The sequence below is a fragment of the Thermobia domestica genome, chromosome 11, assembly GCF_964235325.1.
Source record: "Thermobia domestica chromosome 11, izTheDome1.hap1.1, whole genome shotgun sequence".
Classification (NCBI taxonomy): Eukaryota; Metazoa; Arthropoda; class Insecta; order Zygentoma; family Lepismatidae; genus Thermobia; species Thermobia domestica.
Genome location: NC_137464.1, coordinates 91,361,261 through 91,384,640, shown reverse-complemented (window position 1 = coordinate 91,384,640; position 23,380 = coordinate 91,361,261). Strand labels below are relative to the sequence as shown.

General features: G+C 32.4%; 1 protein-coding gene across 1 annotated transcript in view; it reads right to left on the bottom strand.

Moving 5' to 3' along the window:
• The window catches only part of LOC145664278 (neprilysin-1-like), a 112,340-nt gene that overhangs the window by 27,297 nt on the left and 61,663 nt on the right, over positions 1-23,380 (bottom strand). Inside the window, exons 8-12 of the mRNA XM_081730811.1 lie at positions 14,043-14,167; positions 11,918-12,104; positions 7,476-7,652; positions 5,325-5,428; positions 2,705-2,760 (exon numbers count right to left, since the gene is read on the bottom strand). Coding sequence (XP_081586937.1) covers positions 2,705-2,760; positions 5,325-5,428; positions 7,476-7,652; positions 11,918-12,104; positions 14,043-14,167 — 649 coding nt within the window. The remainder of the gene's footprint in view (positions 1-2,704; positions 2,761-5,324; positions 5,429-7,475; positions 7,653-11,917; positions 12,105-14,042; positions 14,168-23,380) is intronic.

The window sequence follows — 23,380 nt, the reverse complement described above, 5'->3', positions numbered from 1 at the left end:
AATATAATGTTCGTGGGTACAACTTTTAAGTTATTCCGCATAATGTTCTTGTTTAGGACAATACAAAAATACATTTAAAAAATAAAAAATAATACTGGTTTAGTAATTTACAGAAAAATTACATTATTTTAGTATAGAATCACTATTAGAAAATTAATTCACATTTATAAAAATCTACAATATTCATAATAATTTGTAATTAACTTGTGTACTAAATAGTGGTAAAATCATATATTTGATATAAGAAAATTTCTGTAGGTATTTTTTTTAAATATATTACTTCTAAAGTAATATATAACAATATTACTTTATGACAATATTACTTCTAAAGTAAGAAAGCTAACAAATAACACTTTTATATAATAAAAAAGTAACACAAATTAATAACATTTTAATGTTCAAGTTACGGAATTTTGTTGTAGCTGCTTGTTGCCACAACATACACACATTTTCTTAATCGCCTTCACATTTGGCACCTTCGGTACACACACACACACACTTGTTCCACCGCCCCGTCTCCTTTAGCCTAACCGGCATAATCGTGGGACGTAAAACTCAAAGATTTCATTTCATTTTTGTTCCACCGCTCCTGCGATTGGTGGAAACACCGACGAAAGACCTCTTTTGGTATCTCCCAAAGTTCAGTCATCGCATTGGTTTTTATCTCTTCTACGATGGCGAAACGGGTACCTTAGAAGTACATTTTTAACTTTGGGAAGAGCTGAAAATCCGATGGTGCTAAACTGTTTTTAAGGCTTCTAAAGTCTCTAAAGCACATTTCCCCCATTTGCACATGAACTTGATATTTGCTCGTTGCTCGAACTGCAACATTGTGCAAAATGATCGCCATACCCTCCTCCGTTGAGCTACACTACCTGTTATGACTTATTCACACTTGTCAAATTCATTGTTAGGCAACCTAAGAACAAACAATAATGTATAAGATTCATTGTGATTACGTCACAAATGCAAAAAACTAGAACATTCAGGACACTTTTTGACTTTTCGTCGTATGTCTCCTGAAGTCCGATTCTTTAAATTTATAATAAGATGAAATGATATGTGGTTCAAAGCAAGGTTTGATTCACGTTTTTTCTTGCTTAAAGCTTAAAAATAACTATTTCAAGAATGAAACAATTTTAAAATTGAAATTGCTTATGAATATGAAACAAAATTTATAACAATATTACTGTTTCTAAGACTATATCGTAATATTAGAATATTATAAAACTCTAGAGATTGGAAACGAGAATTTACTGAACAATATTTCGAACTCCACTCTAGAAGGACAGAAATGACGGCGATAGGAGTCAATAAATTGACCATACGCCACTTAATTAAAATCCGTCTGGTCGGCAATAGCCATTCGTGAGATGTAATGTTAATAGAGTTTAGAGTTTAAGATACATTCACAATCGTTGAACGTAAAACTAGAAATTTCATTTCATTTTATTTTCATTGAAATATTAAATCGTATAAATAACATCATGTTATTATTATTAGTAGTAGTATTAGTCTTATTAATTACTTTCTTGAATTTTTCATTTAACTTCTTATTGTTCATAACAGTTACATTACAGTTGTTTTGTCTAGCGATTTCTCTGCAATGATTTTCTGCAGATCGTGTTTTTCTATCTCTAGTGTTTTTTTTTCTTTCTTTTCCTTCTTTGGTAGCTACTCAACTTTCGATCTGACCATACATTCTCCCATCATTACATTCTATCTCAGTACTCAATATAGTTGTCAATGGTACACGATCAAGTTCTTTAATCACTATTATTTTTGTTTTCTTCACTCGTTCCCAAACATTGATGATGAGATTTCCAGTCTTGAAAGTTAAATGCTTTTATTTTTGATAAATGGAGGAAATCTTCAGTTTTATATCACACTAATTCTTCTATAGATGCAAAGTATTTTAAAAAATCATGTCCGCTCGAGAATCGATATTGATGCGTTAACCATTACCTACTCAGTCTGCTATTAGAACAGCCGTTCATTATATCACTTTTGAAGTTGGTATTCAGCCACTGACCACATAGACAGCAAGAAAGACTCCTGTTCTACTTGTATAACTCAGTTACTACCACATCAAGCCTAGAACTGGGATCCAATTCTCTATCCAGTTTATTCTTTGTATATTATCAAATTCTCACCTATAGAAAAACTAGGTGTGATTCAAAATAATTTATTTCCACCATTTATTATTTATATTATATATAATTATTTATACAATATACTGTATGTATAACTTAATCGACAGGGGTGCTCTTTAATGTAGACACTGGGTTATCTGAGCGCAATAGAGCTGTACAGTCCATATAAACTGAGTTACTGAGAGCTGACTCCATGAACAGGTAACAGACTGTACAGGTGTTCAAGAAGTGGAGAGGGTAATGTAGTGGTTAACTAATCGAATGAAATCTGAAGTTTATATAAATATACGACTGAAGAACAAAAGAATCTCAAAGTGGGAATAGAAAAAATATGAATTACCCTAGCCTACTAGACGATTCACAGTTTATTCTCTGCTCTGCAATTTTTCTTTCCCTTTATCCTACTTCTTCCTCTCCCATATAATAAAGTACTTTAGCGAAAGAGTTATAATGAAATTTTTCAGTGTTTATGAAGGTTTCACTATTTTCTGGTAAGTAGTATACACACATAAGTCCAGAATTACATATTGTGCTGCTAGCAAAATACTTACCTATACTGTTGATGGTTAATTCGTAAAATGCATTAACTACAAATGGATATGCCCATCTGTAAATAAATAAAACAAACTGTATAAGGTTTCTTACATTTATATTGTCTCAGTGTAATATTCTGATAAACCTATTAGATCCACCTTTCATTAAAAAGACCAGCCCAAACAATGTGGACAATAAGCCACATTTCATCAGCATGTTTTTGTTGTGTTTGTGACAAGGAATTCTTGAGTGATGCTTGATTCTCTGATCATATCAGTGTATGTTTCATTGTTACAGGATTCAATGTGCTTTTCTCATCAATTAAGGTTTCATTTTTGCCATGTCAGGAAATACCATAATTTGGTTTGGGTTTTAAGTTGTACAAGGTCTTCATGTTATACGAGTTAAAAGCTGAGGATAAAGCCCCATGTTGCCGTCCTTCATTTGTTTTTTTTTTTTCTTTTTAAAAAATCACAAGGATAGAATATATATAGTACGTGATCAAAAGAACTTGTCCGATTTTGACCAAATTTGGTATGGTTGTAGACCTTGATGAATGTAGTACACATATGATATATTATAATATGTAAGTCTTTGGTTCTTAAGTTATGGGCCATCAGAGTTGAAATTTAAATTTCATAAAATCTTCGCACAAAGTAACTCTGATTATCACAGCCACTCTCACACACACAAAATATTAATAAAATAAATAAATAAATAAATAAATAAATAAACAAAAACAAAAGTTCTATGTACCTGACCCAGGGTATGGATTCGATGTATTTCGTAATACAGAATCCAAATTTCGAAACCCCAGGAAGATCGACCGTGTCAATTTTTTGTTATAGGCGAAAAACTTGAGCGATTTTGGGTAGAAAGGACACACGTAATACAGATATACAAAAATAAATAAATAAATAAATAAATAAAATAAAATAAAAGTTCCGTGCAACAGACCCTAAATTATGGATTCGATGTATTTTGTTACACAGAATACAAATTTCAAAACCCCAGAACGATTGACAGACTCAAGCTTTTGTTATGGGCTAAAAACTTGAGCGATTTCGGATAGGGAAGACACAAGTTCGCCCATAAAAAGCAATTAACTAAGTAAATCGTCCTGGAGTTTGAAATTTGGATTCTGTGTAACAAAATACATCGAATCCATTCCCTGAGGTCCTGAGGTGCACAGAAATTTTAGTTTTGTGAGTGTGTGTATGTGTATATGGCTGTGTTATTATTTAGAACAAAAAAAGTAAATGCTGTGTATACTTATAATAAAGATTTGCTAAACAGAAAGAATCAATGAAAAACGAACTTTTTCCGAATAGAGGAACTTACTAGTTAATAATGTCAATGGTCACAAGAAGAACTAGCATCAGTAGAGTAAAATATTAATTTTTAACTAATGATTATTAGAGCTAATTTTTGGAAACTAAAATAATTGCAATGAATGAATGATAACCAAGAATTTTCTTTCTAATCTTCTATTTTCTATCTCTATCTAATCTTCTATTTTGAGTATTGTGAAATTCATTGATACTATATCCTAATATAAATGATTCATTAAAAGTGACTTATTGTTTTCTTCGAAAGAAAACAGAAGAGAGAAAATACAACAGAGATTGTTATTTGAAATTTAGTCTTATTTTTAATATATAATATGATTTTTGTATATAGAAATCAGCTCAAATAATACGGAAATGGATTAAACAAACATTAAAAATTATGAAATAGTTAAAGTAACATAAAATGACGTCAAATCAAGTTATTTATTAGTATTATATGTATAAAATACAGAAGTTAATATACATCTAAATAATGTGAAATCTAAAAGGTTTTGGTACTAATATTTATTAGTTTGATTTAAGTAATCGTGATTTTAAATACCAATACAGAAATAAATTTTATTCTTAAATTAATTTTCGTACTTTAATAAAAAATATTTTCTTATTTCTTTTGATTTTATATTTGAATCTGTAATAAAACAATGGAGATTAACGTACTTGTTAATAATATTGTTGCGAAATCATACTAATACAACAGCAATTGGTGCTTTAGAATCAACACTGTTTGGTTTTATGTCACGCTCATACGTAATGAAACTTTCTAAATTATCAGAATACTACACCTTTTTATATACTCTCAGAAGATAATAAGATTTTTAAATTTTCTTGTTAAACTAAACAAAAATCTCACTTTCTCGAAGTACAAAAAAGTCGATATTTCAGAATATTGTGTATCAATAGCTGTAATTTCCTAGCTATTCTATGTACCATATACAACGTAGTATTGAAGTTACAGCAATTAGAACGAAATATGCTGTAAAATTAGTGTGTCTTCTTTTATCCAATTTAAAAAGAGTTCTTTTTTAAAGTTTGAACTTGATTCAATGAGCTTGAGTTCTTTTATCCAATTTAACAAGAAACTTATTATGATCAAAATTTTAGATATTTTGTGAATTTTTAAAAATCTCTTTTAAACTTTTGGAACAAGTGAAATATAATTTTTATCTATGAATGTAATAATTTAAATCTCAACAAAAATGCGTTAACATGCATGTAGCTTTTTTATTGCTTTTTTTCATACCAAGATCTTAATCAACATTAATGTATGCTATTAAGAAATTATACTCACTTTCTATCCGACGATGGTTGTTCGCTGAAATCCCATGTATAATTTCTCAGTTGGCGATATCTATTGATTACGTTTCCAAAAAAGTCATCTGGATCTATTTCAACCTGATGAAAATCAAAAATAGTTTTTTTTAAAAAAAAACAAATTTATCTTTTACTCTTATCCTGAAGTTAAAAATGAATCGGTAACGAGAACCATTTTGTACACTAAAAAACATATTCAAAAATATTAAATATTTTTCAACAAGTGTGTAAGAATGTTATCACATTAACAGAAGTTTTAATATAAAGCGGCAATTAGCTAAAGTATACAATGAATTTTGTATTCATTTGATTATAAGTTATTAGTCATTTAATTACATTGTGATATGATATTAATTATAATTTGGTAGTTTCATAATACTCATATCCGTCTTTTAGTTTCTCTGGTAGATCTAAGTGAGTATATTTGGCATTCCTTTTGCTTTCTTAAAATTACGATTTCTGAAAATATTTTTATCATTGATTACTTATAGCAAAAATGTGTACAGAACAAATATCATTGTCACCGGAGTAAATTATTTCTTTTTTTGTTCACTTTTGTTACATTTTCCAAACGCTATGCTTATTTCCTTTTATCTGCTCTTCTCAAAATATAGTATTTCAATAGAGTTTTAAACCTAATTGATTAAAATATTTCGAAATTTTACTGATATTAAATTTAAGAGAATTAATGAAATGTTTTAAATGTATACATAAACTTACATATGTTACATTCAAATACTGTATGGGTTGTTGAGAAATTTTCATCACTTCTCTTATAATCATTTTTAAAGGGGTGACGAAACATCTATAGAATTTTATTCTACGCGGAGAAAAATACTTATTCAACTTTTCTTGGCATAAAATATGATAGAATTAAAATACAATACTTTTTAAAATAATTTAACTAACATTTATTAGTTTCAAGAATTCTCAAGTTTTTAAAAACAATCTTCATTATTTCTAAAACTTTTCGCGTCTAAGAAAAGAATTTTGAAAATAATTTAAATATTTTTCACATATATCTATAATTTAAAACCCAGGAAGATCATTATCTTCATTTAATATATGTGTAGCTCAGGAAGTCCTAAAATAACTTCCTCTACTGTAATTTAATTAAGAAAGCCAATTAAAATTAAAGAAGTTCTAAAATATTTTATTATAACTTTAGGCAGTATTCATTCTTTTTAATTTATGATTAATATTGCGAAGGTGAAAAAAAATATGAGTATTTGTAACCATTAAAACGCTAAGCAGCATTCGGCTTCTATGCGAATTGCAACTTGATTGCGAGACGATTTGAAAACTAACTTGGAATTAGTTAGTCTTATTTCTTACTTTCCGTGATTTTACAATCATTTAAAATTACAATGATTACTCATTTCAACAGTTTATTAACGATCTACCGGAAAGAAAATGAAATTAAATCTTTGAGTTTTACGTGCCACGCTTATGCCGGTGAGGCTAAAGGAAACGGTGATGATGAATAATGAATGAAATGGTGGAATGAAGAAAGTGGGAGGAAACGGGAGAACCTCGAGGAATCCCACGCACATGGTGTTTGTCCACCACAAAGTTAACTTGGCGGGGACTGGGATCGAACCCGGGACCCCAAGCACCAGAGGTGAACGCTCTACCACTGAGCCACCGCGGCTTAACGATCTACCGGACTATTAGACCGAAATATACTGGAAAAATTAATTGATTTACTTTTATCTCTACTTGCTTTTTATATTTTATAGTGCAAGTTCTATACTATATATAATTTTACCAAAATTCTTTGGTGTACTAATAGTAAATCCCTTATAGAAAAATATACCTGTAATATTTAATATATATATAACATATGGACGAAACTTTTAAAAATGTGCAACGAGATTAGAACTGAAAATAAAGCTAATTCACTGTACTTTATTTGGCAGGAATAAGTTTGCCAAAAAACATTACGTTGAAAAATTTTTAAAATACGACAAATTTCTCTTAAGTTAATACAGATAAATTAGTTAGTTTTTTAGCTAAAGAAGATCTTCTCGTTAAAAAATGAAAAAAAAAGAATAAAAGCAAAAACAGTACTGAACAGTCAAAATTTCCATCTTTCTCGCTCACTTTGTTATACAATGTTGCCACTCACATCCTCCAGGAGGGTCTCCACGTACGTTTCGTTCCAGAAGTGTGGCCACGTAAAGAATTGACCCCTCAACGCAGCCAGTTTCTCCAATGCAAGATTTCTTGTAGCCTCATCTAGCCACCTTACTTTGGTCATTCTCTCTTGGAAAGTTGATTTTAGTATTTCAAACATGTTGGTGACCTGAAGAAACAGAATAATAATAATAATAATAATAATAATAATAATAATAATAATAATAATAATAATAATAATAATAATAATAATAATAATAATAATAATAATAATAATAATATCACTTAAATAGTAGTGAGATTCAGACTTGAATAAGTATAATAGTTTAAAATGATATTCACGTTACTCATTACAAAGTAATCAAAAATGTTTTACAAGTATTTTGAGTCTAAAATTTAAATTATCTGATGTTAACTGCAGTTATGACTATTGGAAAAATTAGAACTTAGAAAGAGATCAATAGACACGAAGTATCGAATTAATTTTTACATTTCAATGAACTACTACATAAATATGTGATAGGTAATATAGAACTCAAACTACCACATGGAATAAAAAATAAAAACCTTAACAACGCAAATAAATCACAATATGTGAGTTTTAATAATTTTAATTGAAATATCAATATAAGTTATATTTATATATCTATTATTTGAGACTTTATCTGTTTTATTATAGTACATTTGATTTCGTATAAGTTTCCCTAAGCTGTAAAAAAAGTTATTTTTTGAGGTACATTTGTAAACTATACAAACATGTTTAGATAGCTCCTTTCTCACCTCTTGATATAATCCCCATTGAGATTCAGGCATTTGTCTCACCGTGGCACCAATTTGACCATACCCTTTCCAAAAAGTCAGGGCTCTGGCTATTTAATACCCTTCTCACATCCCACTTCACTTCTTTATCACCAGCTGACAGGAGACCAGGTCGCTTATGTCGAACCTGTTGAACTTTTCTTCAGGGGAACGCTATTTGACATAAGCGACCTGATTTTCTTCTTGACGATAACGCCCACACCCCTCTCTCAGCACGCAAACAAGATACAAAATTGAAGAATTATGGTGGGAACGGCTCTCCATACAGCCTCAACTTAGCGCCGAATTACTTCTATCTTTTTGAGGTGTTAAAGTCTGCATTGCAAGTCGGCGTTTCGAAACAAATGAAGAAGTGAAGTTGAATGTGAGGAAGTGCTAAATAGCCAGAGCCCTGACTTTTTTGCAAACGGTTTGTACAAATTGATGCAACAGTGAGTGAAATGCCTGTATCTCAATGAGAATTATGCGAAGAGGTGAGGAAGGACCCATCTTCACATGTATGTATTATAGTTTACAAATGTATCTTAAAAAATATTTTTTTTTTTTTTACAACTTAGCGAAACTTATACAGTATATTGAACGACCCACGTAATAATGCCCGGTATTAACACATATATTTACGCAAAAATTTCCTAATTATTGTATATACGATGCTGGATTTCACGTTTCATCTTCTTATATTCTTATCACTTTACTATGCTATTGTTTGTTTTATCGTCTTACTTTATCAGCATGATTAAAATATGAATATGCATCTTTATTTTAGTCGCCTTTCTATTTAATTTGATGGTACTGATATATCCGGCTTTCAGAGCACAGGAGAATCAAGTTCAATTACCAAGGTTGTGGGAAAAAAGAGACATCAAGTTTGAACGATACGTTTAAGTACATGGAAAAGTAAACATTATTTTTTACATTATAAAAGTTAGTTACAATATGTAGACATGAATCATTTAAGCTCTGAAACAAACTTCAAATAAAGATCTTAAATATAACGTATGACCAAAATGACCAAAAAGTGGAATTGATTCCCTTGTGTACTGAATGCCTCATATATTGCTTTCTTTATCAATTACTAATTACTTTCTTTATACTTAATGATTTATTCTATATTCAAAAGACATTTCCAATTTTCTAGAATTTCCTTTAGTTGGTTAAAAAGAAATGTATTATTTTGTGCTTAAATATATTTTTTTTCTACTGTCTATAAGTCTTATATTAAGTCAGTTTTGTCGATACGTTTTACTTACTAAGTCTAGACCTAACAAAATCATGATAGCATGAAATATAACATGATTATATTTTATTAAATTCTTTAAACGTATTACAGTATATTTGATAGGGGCAGAATCTGCTATAAATTAGTGCACATGTCTTATTTTAAAGAAGGCAAAAAAGGAGAAGAAGAATGCTGCAATATTCGAGAGTTTTTTTAGGTCATTGCTTGTAATAGGTAATCTTTTCATGAAATGAGTTTTATGCTGTAAGTATTTCTTATAATAATAATTAATAGTTAACTATATAGTAAAACATGAAACGCTGCATTTGAATAACATTTATATTATTAATTTTAACGTTACTGAAGCTTAAAAGGTGTAAAACATTTGGCGCAGTCGCTAGGATCAAACTACATGAAATAATTGTGGTAAAAGGCAATCAGAACAATGGTCAGGGATCCAATATGTGTTCATTTAAAATGCAATGAACAAATGATCAAATCTTTGCTTGATACAAGAGCAGCTGTTTCAGCGGTAGGTTATAAATCACCTTTATTAAAAGGAATCTTGATTAAACCCTTGTTGCAGCATTCTTCTTCTTCTTTTTTCCCTTCTTTGAAAAAAAGCACGTGCACTAATTTATAGCAAATTCTGCCCCTAACAATATTGTGTAACAAAGTTTGACGAGAAGAATACTAATTGAATGTTACCACTTCTCGGAAGAGAAATAAATTCCCTCTCCAAATATACTCGGAGAAAAAAAAATTCTGTTGGGAGTTGAGAAGTGAATAAACAAATATATTGATTTAAATTAAATTGTACTTAGTGAGAATTTTATTAAAGTAATTTACACATAATAATAATTTGAAGAATTTATGATTCAAAACACATTAGTTTCTTTAGTGCTGCCAATCTTATGATTTTTTTAATAAACGTATGTGGTAGAAAGCACCTAATTTTGATTTTAATAGTGTAAGACACATCTAAATAAAAATGATTTGGAACAGACTACGAAGTAAACAAAGCTAATATATATCTATGAGATGTATTTTTAAAAGATAGACGAGAAGGGGCCTTTCCTGGTAAGATAGTGAAATCAGCCCTAGATCCAAATTGTTAGGTTCAACCCAAACTTATCCCCCAAAAAGATTCAACCTCTTTTACCGCCATCCTGTACCAATTTATCTTATCATACATGCTCTTCTTGAATACTTTTTAATTCTGGTGGGAATGGTCCAAATAATTTGAAAGTTTCACAGATTGTAGGTGCAAATGTGACACTATGTAGGTGTAAATGTGAACATTTTTTTTTTTTCGAAACAATCGATACGTATTTTCTTGTCTTTTCTGAGTTTGAAAATTTCTAAAAATCGTTAAAAAAATTGGAGGAGACACGTTTCTGATAATGAGAACAAAACCATACACCATATAATTTGCGATAATTCATTCAATCTTCGTCACTATCTTCCTTGATTGGAATATTTTCAATTTTAGAGCCTGTTTTAAATAAATTAGTGACGAAATAGAAAGGACAATCGTGAATTATGCCAAAGAAATGTTTGAGCTTTTGACTTAAGGGTGTTAAAATGATCACAAAACGGTGAGAAAAACTTTTTTTTTTGGGGGGGGGGGGAAACAATGTTGCCATCACTTTCGGATCCTGAAAAAGTATATGTTGTACCTAAGGGTATTACAACAGTCCTAACAAAGAAATCAGAGACGTGCCCCCCAAAATTTCTTTCCACGATTTTTTGAAATTTTCAACAGGCAAAAAAGAAGAAGAAGAAAATACGCATCGATTTATTGAAAAAGTGTTCACATTTACATCTACATAGTGTCTACAATCTGTGAAACTTTCAAATTATTTGGACTACCCCTACCAGAATTAAAAGAATATTAAAATGTGAGCATGTATGATACGATAATTCGGTAAGGAGTGGCGGTAGGGAGTCAAAAGTTTTTTTTTAGGGGGGAGGGGTGGTTTAAGGTCGAACCTAACATTTTCAGTCAATAACGACCCAATTTGGATCAAAGTCCGATTTCACTATCTTACTAGGAAAGGCTCTTTATAATTTTTGAACACATTTAAAATATCAAATTTAAAACCTGTGAGTTTTACGTCCCACGGTTATGCCGGTTAGGCTAAAGGAGACAGTGATTATGAGAAATGAATGAAACGGTGGAATGAAGAAAGTGGGAGGAAACGGAAGTACCCCGAGAAAACCCACGCACACGGTGTTTGTTCACCACAAAGTTCACTTGGCGGGAGCAGGGTTTGAACCCGCGACCCCATGCACCAGAGGTGAACGCTCTACCACTGAGCCACCGCGGCCCCCAATATCAAATTTAATATTATTTCATGTGTAAGTAATAGTTATAGATATTCGGAATACTCAACTCTTTCCCTGAGTGATTCTAGATATTCTAGTGAATATTGACGAACATAGAGAGCGCTGAGTGCTTTGCTGAAAAGATTAGTGGTGACTTTTACGCAAAAGCTATCCCAATCTTTGGCTTCTGTTACGTTAACCAATTCGTGGAGAATATCTCTTGCATACAGCAGTAAGAGAGAGTTGTGTGCTATTCTGAAATAGAAAGAAAGAAACAAAAGATTTTAATTTAAAGAATACCTTGAGCTCACTTTAACTGGAATTGATATGAAATAGGTTTTGAAATTAGAAGTGAATTTAATATAATATGTTGCAGGCTTTATTGTTTTATATTAACTGCAGGTATCGAAAAACAGCAGATGTCTAGAAAGTCTTGTGAAATCTATTATATTAAACAAATATATACTTTGTACATATTTAGTATATACAAGAAAGGATAGTCAATTAAATATTTATTGGTCACATTAAAATCTATTGCAGAAAGCAAGATGAGATAGTTGAAATATAAACATCTGTGATAACAAGATAAGAGCGCCCATTTTGGTTCACAGGATTGTCAGTTCATCTTAAATCATGTAAATTTTGTGGCAAAAAATCTACGACTTTTCCTTTTGGTATTTCTGTTTCTTTCTAACCTATTATTTAGCCAATCACCATAAACATATTAGTACAAAACGACATTTTATTATAAACTTTCTACGTAAAAATATACAGATTGTTTATAAAATTTCAATACAACATAAGAACTCTAGAGGATGGAATGCAAAATGCAATCAACAAGCTCATCACAATTCTCAATATACTTCCTAAAGCTTTTACGATGTTTCTTTGAACATATCTCAAGATGAAAAAAATTCATAACAATCATTACATTGATTATCTGCCCCAGAAATGACTTTGTTTCCAGATTTTCACATTAACTTTACAAAATGAAACCTGTAGTTATTCACATGCTAAAGACACTTCTAAGACACACAATAGAACGTTTCCAGCAGGGCGTTTGGGACCAAGCTTTAAACTAACTCATATAAGTAACAACATAAATAAAACACAGTACCCAATTATTTAAATGTCAAATTCATACTTTTTTGTAGTTGTAATCTATTTGGAATATTCTAATCATACCATTAATTAATCTTAGCAGTATAATTTATTTTCATTACCCGTTCTCAGTGAAAAATACATGAATTTTAGGAGTAATACTAGTAGCTATATTTAAGTCTAAGAATTTTCACTAAAGATATATGTCTAAGTTTTTGTCAAGGTTTAAATGTTCTACTACAATAGTTCCTGTATTGTTCAAAACTTAAGGTTATACTAAACACGAAATCAGAAAAAAGGAAAATTAATCATTTCCGATATCTATCTATATCTATATCTATCTATCTATCTATCTATATATATATATATATATATATAATTTCTGGCTAATTTGTTACAAAATTTAATAAATGATTCATTATATCAAATGGAATAAAATATTTCTAATGATCAGTGGCCAAAATATTAATCATTTCGAAGCTTCAAAATTTGAAAAAATGGAAAAGCCTTTAAGGAGTACAGTTAAAAAAAATATGATCTAGAAAAGCAGTTTGATATATAACAAACTAATATCCACTGCTTTAGATGGTCATGTTTGTAAATCAGCAATACTTAGCAAATTTTAAAAGAAAGGGGTAGAATTCCGTTGGCAATCCATCTGATAGCTTCGTTTTACAAAAATGATTGAGTTCTTATTCCATAAACATGAAGTATGAGCAAGAAGAAATGTTAGTTTGATGAAATGTAACTTCCCAAATCTCTTTTTTCTAAGTATTGTTGTCTATTTTAATTGTCTTCAATATTTACTGTTTTGTTTTACTTTTTCTGCGGATCTAAAATAATACATTTTATGACCTTCTTTAATACACGTTTTCTTATTTCGTTTAATATAATGAATCATCTCCCAAATAGGTAAATACATATTCCCTCCATACAAATATATTCGAATCTTTAGTTATAATTATCCTACAGAAAGTAATCGTATTACATTAAAGTTAAGCCTAAATTTCAATATTTCTAAATTCAGTATAATAATCAGTAATAATAGCAGATTTACGTTTACGAATGTTTAACCTGTACGTTTACCATTACCTGTTATCAAATTTCTTGAGCATTCGTGTGAGTTTAATGAGGTATTCAGGAACTAACACATAAAAAGTTTGATTAGGTTGAAATTCTGTTCCAAATAATTGCGTTAGAAGGACTTCCCATTTTACCTGTTAAAGTAGCAAAACAAATAATATATTATTATTATTATTATTATTATTATTATTATTATTATTATTATTATTATTATTATTATTATTATTATTATTATTATTATTTGTATTGATGACATATGAAAAATCAATATATATAATGCAATTATGATATTCAATTCCTGACTTATCTTACCATGTTAAGAATGAAAAAGATATAGGAGAATATATAATAATGATACACTGCGTAACTCGCTAATTTGAGTTGCATTTTTATATTTCATAGCAATTTTCTTCATTTAATACTTGCAGCAAAGGAAGTTTGTAGAGTCATGTAAGAAACTTAACTCTTATCTAATTATATTTGTTCTATATCTTAATGAACTGAGGCTTATTATATGTTGACTTTTCCACACCGATACGCTATTTGATTCTAAACTATTGAAATTCCAGATGAATTACTTTGTCTGACTACTTAATGACATGAGCAGCATAAATTTTGTTTTAGAGCAAGGATATGAAAGAAGGAAATGTTATGATCATGAAATAAATTCCGGATTCAAAATTTCAACAGATTTACATATTCCATGGTACTTTCACGTTGAAATCTTCACTTTTACATGCCCCTCAGTCTCTTCTTCCGGGTTCGGCTGAAGTTCCGAAATATATTCAACATATAAGGCCCAAAATTTTAAACTTAAGTTTTTTTAAGATTTTCCACAGTTCACTTCTCGAATTTTCTTCCTATTACTAAAAATAAGTGTACTTTACTGGAAAGTGAAGAGAACAAAATATGAATATCTCGGAAACGGCTCTAACGATCTTATATACATTTCTAACTAACTAACTCTATGGTCTATGGAACTCGGAGGTTCAATACCGCGTTCCCAAAAGCTCTCCATTGACTTCTATCCTTATCCAACTGGATCTAGTTTCTACTTTGTATTCCTATTTCTGTGAGATCCATCTTAATATTGTCCTTCCATCTGTGCCTAGGTCTTCCTAATGCTCGCTTTCCGATTGGACTCCAAGTTAAAACTTTGAAAGGGTTCTTACTTTTTACCAGTCTGGCTACATGACCTGCCCACCTGAGCCCCTAGATTTGATGACCCTAAGAATGACCCTAAGAATGTTTGGCAAATTATATAAATTATGTAGTTCGTCTTTATGAAGTTTCTGCTATTCACCATTCCCGTTCCTTAGGGTCCGAATATTCGTCTTAAGATCTTGTTTTCAAATACTTTCAGTCTACGTTCTTCTCTCAAAGTAAGCGACCATGTTTCGCAACCATACAGAACAACAGGCATGATTATCGTTTTATATATTTTAAGCTTCAAATTCCTCGACAGAATTCACGATGACAAAAGACTTTGAACTAATAATAACATGAATTCCCTGCTTTCAGTCGACATTTAATTTCCTCGTGAATACGGTTTTGGTCTGTTAATATTGATCCTAGATATTTGAAGGTATCTACTTTATCGGAAGTATTATTTGATATTTGTATACATTTCATAAATCAATATTTCATTTAATATGGTATAAGCCGCTTTTCTCGGGAAAATCCGAAAGGGATAAATTTTTCTTGCGAGTAAGTTCTTTCTCTCTCTTCAAAATCGACTCAGGTGATTTTGTTAATGTTTTATAAATAAATGTTTTGTTAACAACTTTCAATAAATCATTCACCATTTCTCCTGAAAAAAATAAATAAATAAAAAGAAAAATGTAAAAGGGTGTAAATTTTTACCATTGAGCGTGAGTTTTGTTTTGCAAAAAAATTTCCGAAAACTCTTATTAAGATTTTGTTTATACTTTTTGAATAAATATTTCAGTATTAACTGCAGCATGATATGATTTAATTGAACAAATAGAGGCGATAAAGTATAGTGGGGTCCCCGTATTTATTGTATTAGCTACCGAAAAAGCTCTGTTCGATATTGACCATTCAAAGAGAAAGTTCACACAATGATGGATATATCTAGAAAATTGGGAATAGTGCTCATCAGAAGCAACAACTTGCCTCCAATGCTCGAACAGACTATGAATCTCACGGTTGTAGTATTCAGCGGGACGTGAGCCAAAGAAACGTCTACTGCATGGGTCATTTCGAAAAGGGGTTCGGAATTGTCATCCCTAAGATGCTGGCTCAATGAATGGAACAAATGATAATCAGCAGATGTTTCAAGCACTATTTAATTTCTTTTCTTCCTTTCATGCTTCGAAATTCTAATTAAATGACTATTCAGTGATGACTATTTAGTAATGACTATTCAGTAATGACTATTTTATAAATAAATAAAAATGACTTTTTTATTCATGTTAAAACTACTTTTTCTCCCTACATTTATAGTAATATGCCTACTATAGAGCGATGTAAAGAAGTTCTAGCTATCTAAGTGAACACAATCCTCCCCACTGGTCTAGTGGCTAGCGCATGTGCCTTTGGTGCATATGATTCTGAGTACCATTCCCAGTTGTGAGAGCATAAAAAGTTTAATTTCACAATTAGTCACTCCCATTAATTATCAGTCTTCTTTAGCCTAAAGGACATAACTGTGGCGCGTTAAACTATGAATTAATATTATTCTTATAGGTAAAAAATAGTAGAATTAAAGTAAAATTTCACGTAGTCAATCCTTTATTGAATACTCAGTATAATAGAAAAATATAAAGATTTTCTGATATTTCCTGACTGATGGATCTCATATCGTAATACACCAGACGATATATTTCCTAGAAATGACAAATAAAGCGTATAGGAAAAACTTAACATAATCCATTCTAGCAAAGGACTCAAGTTTATATATCACATATCACACATGAGGGATGCCCAAAAGAAACCGAACTTATTTTTGTAAACTTATTTATTCACATTTTAAGCACAAACCTTCAATCCCCTTCTAAGTACTCTCCACTTGCACTAATACACTTGTATAATTTTTTATTGCATTTTTAAAACATTGTTTAAATTCGTATTTCGTGATGCTTGGAAGCACCTTCGTCATTTTTTCTTCCCCTCAGCAACATCAGCAACACGCTTTACTTTCATGTCTCTTTTTCGTACCAAGTTTTCTCACCTGTGATAGTTTTCTTTTTAAAAACTTAGATCATTCCCGGACTCTTCTTTCAAAGAACAGCATGCTTCCACGTGATCTTGTTTTGGTTCAGCAAAGTCAGCAGTCGTGGCACGAATTTGACAGACTACTCCCTTTTCATTCCCAACTCTTCCGTCAAAATTCGCTGCACTGAACTCCAAATTATCCCCGACAGCTCCACAATTTCCTCAATGGTCCGTCGTCGATCTTTGTTGATAATTGCACGAATATTTTCAACATTTTCATGTGTTCGGGCCTTGGAAGGACGATCAGGACGAGGTTTGTCATCAATTGACATTTCACCATTTTTGAAACAGGAAAACCACTCAAACACTTGAGTTTTCCTTAAAGCATCGTCCTTGTACGCCGGTTTTAACACATCAAGAGTTTCTGTTCCACTTTTTCCAAGCAAAAAGCAGAATTTCACCGTAGCACGCTGTTTACGAAAATCAGCTATTGCAAAACTGACGATCATACAAAAACAGTTGTCACTATAAACTTTGCCGAAACTAGTCCTGACTTTCTTCAGAGACGGCACTCGGCTTACTGACTCAGGGATGTTCGCTCTATGCGTTCCTAGCGGCAAAACATGTTCCTACAAAAGCTCTGCCCACCAAAAAATTAGTTCAATTTCTTTTGGGTACCCCCATATACTTAAAACTAGAGATGCAAAAAGGCCGGCTTTTTTGAATCGATGGTTTTTTTTTCACATAAAAAGCCGGCTTTTTTGGGAAAAAACGAGAATTTTGGAAATTTTGGCTTTTTTCATTTTCATGATTTTTCTATCTAAATAGCTTTCTTATAGTATATTCTATAGTTAGATAAGAATTCCATGACCTAAATGCGATATTTCGCTCTGAAATTCACCATCAAGATGGATGGAGCACGTGTTTTACGAATTAAAGCTAACATGAAGAATGTAGTATTTGAGGGCAATTTTAGAGGCTATTTAACTTTATTTTAACTTTTGAGTTTTCGACATCTTTTTTCTTCTCTAGATCATTTTAGTTTGTCATCCGTGTTTCATTTCTAAGAGCTTTTAGTACTCTAGCTTCTAGCTGCTTAGTACTCTAGCAAAAGTTAAACTTGCCTGTTTTTCTATTTATCCGTCAAAGCGTACGTTTCTCAATATATCCATCAAGCCGTACTTCCACATTTCTGTTATACTGTAGCTGTGAAGTGATTTAGCAATAATTTTCCGGACACAACTTTGAATACCAATTTATACAAATAATCAGTAGCGGATTTAGAAAAGTACTTTAGGGGGGGTTTTTCTGATTGTTTCGTTTCCTAAAAAGTCCTAATTTTATTTGGGAGGTGCTTGAAGTTTATGAGTATAGGCATAACTAATATTTCGTTTCGTTTATATGTTTAGCAATAATCTTCCGGATACAACCTTAAAAATCATTTTATACTGAGAATCAGTGGCGGATTTAGAAAAGTATTTTGGGAACGGTTTTTCTTACTAATGTTTAGTTTTTCTAAACATACGTAATTTTTATTTGACGGGAACTTAAAATTTATGAGTAAAGGCATAACTAATAGATATTTCGTTTGTTGCAGACATTCCGTAACTTTGGGGAACGGGCTTCAGTCCGAAAGACCGTACCCTAACCTTCGTAAAACCGTCACTGCTGGTAATTAGTAATAATAACGATTTAAAAACAATAAGAAAGGAAGTCGGCCAACTCACAGTACACGCACTATTTCTACATTCACAGATGGAATGAAGAAAAGCTTTGTCAGAATGGTCGAATGCTGGTTGAATCCCGGACTTACCGATAGAAGCGCAAAAACTAATCACTCAGTCATGTTTGTTGTGCAGTTGTATTTAGCTTAACTTAAATATATTCCGTAGTCCTTTTTTTTTTGGGGGGGGGGGGGGAGTTCCGTAATGGTATGTTGAATCCCTCTTGTTAAAAATTCAGAAAACTTGAGGATTGGGTAAACCGTGATGGTGGTTATATAAAACTTAACTGTAGAATTTCAAGAATATACAGAACCAAAAGTTCTAGATGTGCAGCCTTTGAATGTATCATATAAATCTAAGTATTTCTCTTAAGTTTTATTTTAATTTTATTTTGTTTCAAAAAGAGGGTTGGAATATTTTGAAATAAAAATAATACATATTATTTTGCTAGTTATTTGTGTACTTTTTTAAAAGAAGAGGTTCAAAATGGCGTCAAGCTCGAAGTCGATGCAAAGTGGTGCTCTTATTGTTTACCTTTTTTTCGTGGTTGTGTGTAGTGTTTATGTGCGTGCTCTACTGTCTTCATGTAGTATCGGTGCTGTGACTTTCCCAAGTGAAGCATTGCCAATGAAACATGGACTGAAGTGTAGTGGAAGATCATTTCATTTTATTGCTGCTGCCTTCATACCAAGAGGACCGCCATGTGCTCTCTCTGGTACTGCTAACAGTGACGGAGGAACTACCAGTGATTTTGTGCCAAGGTATGAGTCAAAAGCAAAAAAACAATGCCTCATTCTCGTTTGTTTTCTCCTCCTTTGTGGTGATATTCACGTAAACCCTGGCCCACCCTGTCCATATTACACCAGTGCTTTCAATATATATTATCAAAATGTTCGTAGCATTAAAAACAAATTACTTGAGTGCTCATTGAACCTAGGTGAGATAAGGGAACTGGATTGTTTCGCAGTGACCGAATCGTGGCTGAATGAATCAGTGAACGACAGTGAAATTAGCTTTTCTAATAATTTCACCATTTATCGTAAAGACCGCATAACTCGTGGAGGTGGAGTGATGATGTGTGTAAATAATAAGTGGAAGAGCAAGAGAAGACTGGATCTCGAACGGGATTGTGAACTTATTTGGGTGGAAGTATTTATTCCAAAGCGTCGTTCTGTGTTTATTGGGTGCTTCTATAGGCCGCACAAGAACACCCCCCAGCACATCTTAGAAGCTTGCCATGACTCACTGTTACATGCGTTGTCACACGGTGACGTCATCCTATTGGGTGATTTCAACCTTTCCATCACGTGGCAGGACAGCAAGCATGGCGTCGCTAAAGATAGAAACGACAGTTATTTCATGGACAATTTTATTCATGGACTTGGTCTAGGTCAACATAATATGCATAATACCCGCAATAATAGCAATCTTGACTATATTCTCTCTAACTTAGAACCTCGTTGTGTTGTCCCATGCAAAAATCTTTTTCCCTCGGATCACGATTCCTTGGATGTTTCTTTCGATTTCCTCCCCTCCACTACTAAAAACCAGCCCCTCAAAAGTAGGTCACAACTTCTTTGGAAGAAAGCCCCCTGGGGTGACATCTGCCGGGCTATTGAACTGTTTCCTTGGTGTTTGTTAGAGGTAGGAACTGTTGACGACGCTGTGGACTTATTTACATCTGTTGTCCACTCAGACATAAAGGACTTTGTGCCGGTGAAAGCATCAAAATCGAACAGGTTTCCGGTCTGGTACGACAATGAACTTTGTGAACTTCTTAAAAACAAAAAGCTTGCCTGGACTCTATGGAAATCACACCCGAGTGACTACACATACAAAAACTTTGCTAGAATTAGAAGTCTTGCCAAGAAGGTACAGCGGCGTAAATATTTTGAATACATGGACTCAATTGGTGATTTTACTGTTAGTAACCCTAAAGTCTTTTGGTCTGTAATTAAATCTAGAACAAAATCTCCGGGCATACCGGCAACAGTTCAAGATGAAAATACTGTAGCGAGTGATGATCAAAGACCAGACCTCTTCAATAACTACTTCTGCAAAACATTTACTTCCCTTCCCTCTACAACCCATCTCCCCCCTCTCCACCCCATCTGTTCGGAAACCTTGTCCATTCTCTCTACCACCCCGGGCGAAGTTTTGGCCTTCTTGCTATCGTTATCTCCACATAGATCACTTGGACCCGATAAAATTAGTCCTCTCTTTCTCAACAAAACTGCTTCAGTTATTGCGGTTCCTCTATCTATCTTATTCAATAGATGCTTCAAGGAAGGGTATTATCCCACCAGTTGGAAACTAGCTCACGTGACCCCAATATATAAATCAAGACTTAAAGATCATGTATCCTCCTATAGGCCAATATCTCTTCTTTCTGTAATATCAATTATCTGCGAAAAAATAATCAAAGACAGGCTACTTAAATTCACCTCACCTTACATCCATAGTTCTCAGCACGGCTTTCTACCGAAAAGTTCAAGTCTCTCAAACTTAAATACTCTTCTTTCCTGTGCAGTCAAATGTATGAATAACAATACCCAATTAGATGTTATCTACTTTGATCTCTCGAAGGCCTTTGATTCTGTCAGTCACATTCATCTTCTTCATAAACTCTCCAATAGATTTAATGTACATGGCAAATTTCTCTCTCTAATCACAAGCTACTTGAAGGACCGTAAACAGAGAGTTGTTCTTTCAGGGGTGACTTCTAACCCCCAACCCGTGATCTCAGGGGTGCCTCAGGGGAGTGTACTTGGGCCTCTGCTGTTTGTCCTGTATATGGATGATCTCTACACGCACTTATCAGCTCAACCTAGTGGCCTTCTGCTTTTTGCTGACGATTGTAGGTTATACAGAGAAATATCGTGTCTCCATGACACAATTGCTCTACAGGAAGACATAAATTACCTTACAGGCTGGTGTGAAATATGGCACTTGAAACTCAACATTAAGAAATGTGACAGTATTACTATTACTTTGAAAAAGTCTCCTGTCCCCTCCACATACCATTTCAACGATTCCCCTATTACACATTCTGCTAGTCATAACGATCTTGGTGTCATCTTTGATTCAAAACTCACATTCTCTGACCACATCTCCTCAATACTAAAGAATTCAATGCGCATGTTGGGACTTCTTTATCGTTTCACCGAACTACGCACTGTTTCTTCATTAGCAACTTTTTATAAGACTTTAATAGCGCCCAAGATCGAATACTGCTCTCCCATATGGGCCATGGCAGCACCTACACATCTCTCCAGACTTGATTCTGTTCTCAATTTCTTCATCGCTATAGTCCGTTTTCGTGTTCCTGCACTTCGAATATTATCTAAGAAGGAGCTCTTGCGACATCTTAATATTCAGACTCCTGAAGTACGCAGAATTATCTCTGACCTGAAATATCTACATAAAATAGTTAATGGAAGCTTAAGATCGGAAATATTACTTCAGGAGCTATCCTTACGTGTCCCTCCCCGCATCACCCGGAATACCCACCTATTTCATCTTGCCCGTCCTAGGTTGGCTGTTATACAGAGGTCTCTTTTTTATAGAATACCAAACTGTTATAATCAAGTAACAACTGATGTGGACATTTTTTTCGAGCTACCCAGTGTTTGAAAGAGCAATTAAACGAGCTTTGACGGAATAGTTTTACTTTTACACTCTTTTTCCTATGTTGTTATTGTTGTCTTGTTTTTTTTTCTTTCTTTTGTTAGCATGTCCCTGTGTAAAATGGCAAAGTTATGCTGTATCTGGGAATTTGTTCAATAAATAAATAAATAAATAAAAAGAAGTGTTTACTTTTAGGGTTGGCTGGTTTACACCAACTTTTTTTTAATAACTGGTTTAAACCAAATAAATAAAAAGAATGAAAAATGCGAATCGTGTGAACTTCATGGTGACGTTTCCAGATATCAAACCATCTGCATTAGTTTTATTTCCTTTTCACCTTTTAATCAAAGTGTCCCATGTTCAATTCTCGGTCGAACCACAACCCTTCTTTCATGCGTAAACCAAGTAGCGTTCGGATGTCAGTTTAAGCGAAACTCTTCTCCTTGATAACCTCGGTATTTCGTAAGGATGTTAAGCCTAAACATGCGAAACGAAACCAAATTGTATATTTCTGCATGCCTAAATGCCTTCTGTTTTATAAGGAAGCCAAGATTGCTTAAATATATTGATAGAAATTGGCAAAATTTATCGATTGCCTATGTAGCTTCCAACATTAGCTTGGATTGGACTTTCAATGATATGTACGTACTAAATTTGTAATTTAATACCTCAGTTTTAGCGTACTGATTATGATACGTTGACCTTTAAATTTTACATGCAAAACAATAACAGGATTTTCCCGTTATTGTCTTACATTTCAAGTAATGACGGGATTTTCCCGATGGCTAGGGCGGGAAATTCTCAATTTAAGAAATTTAC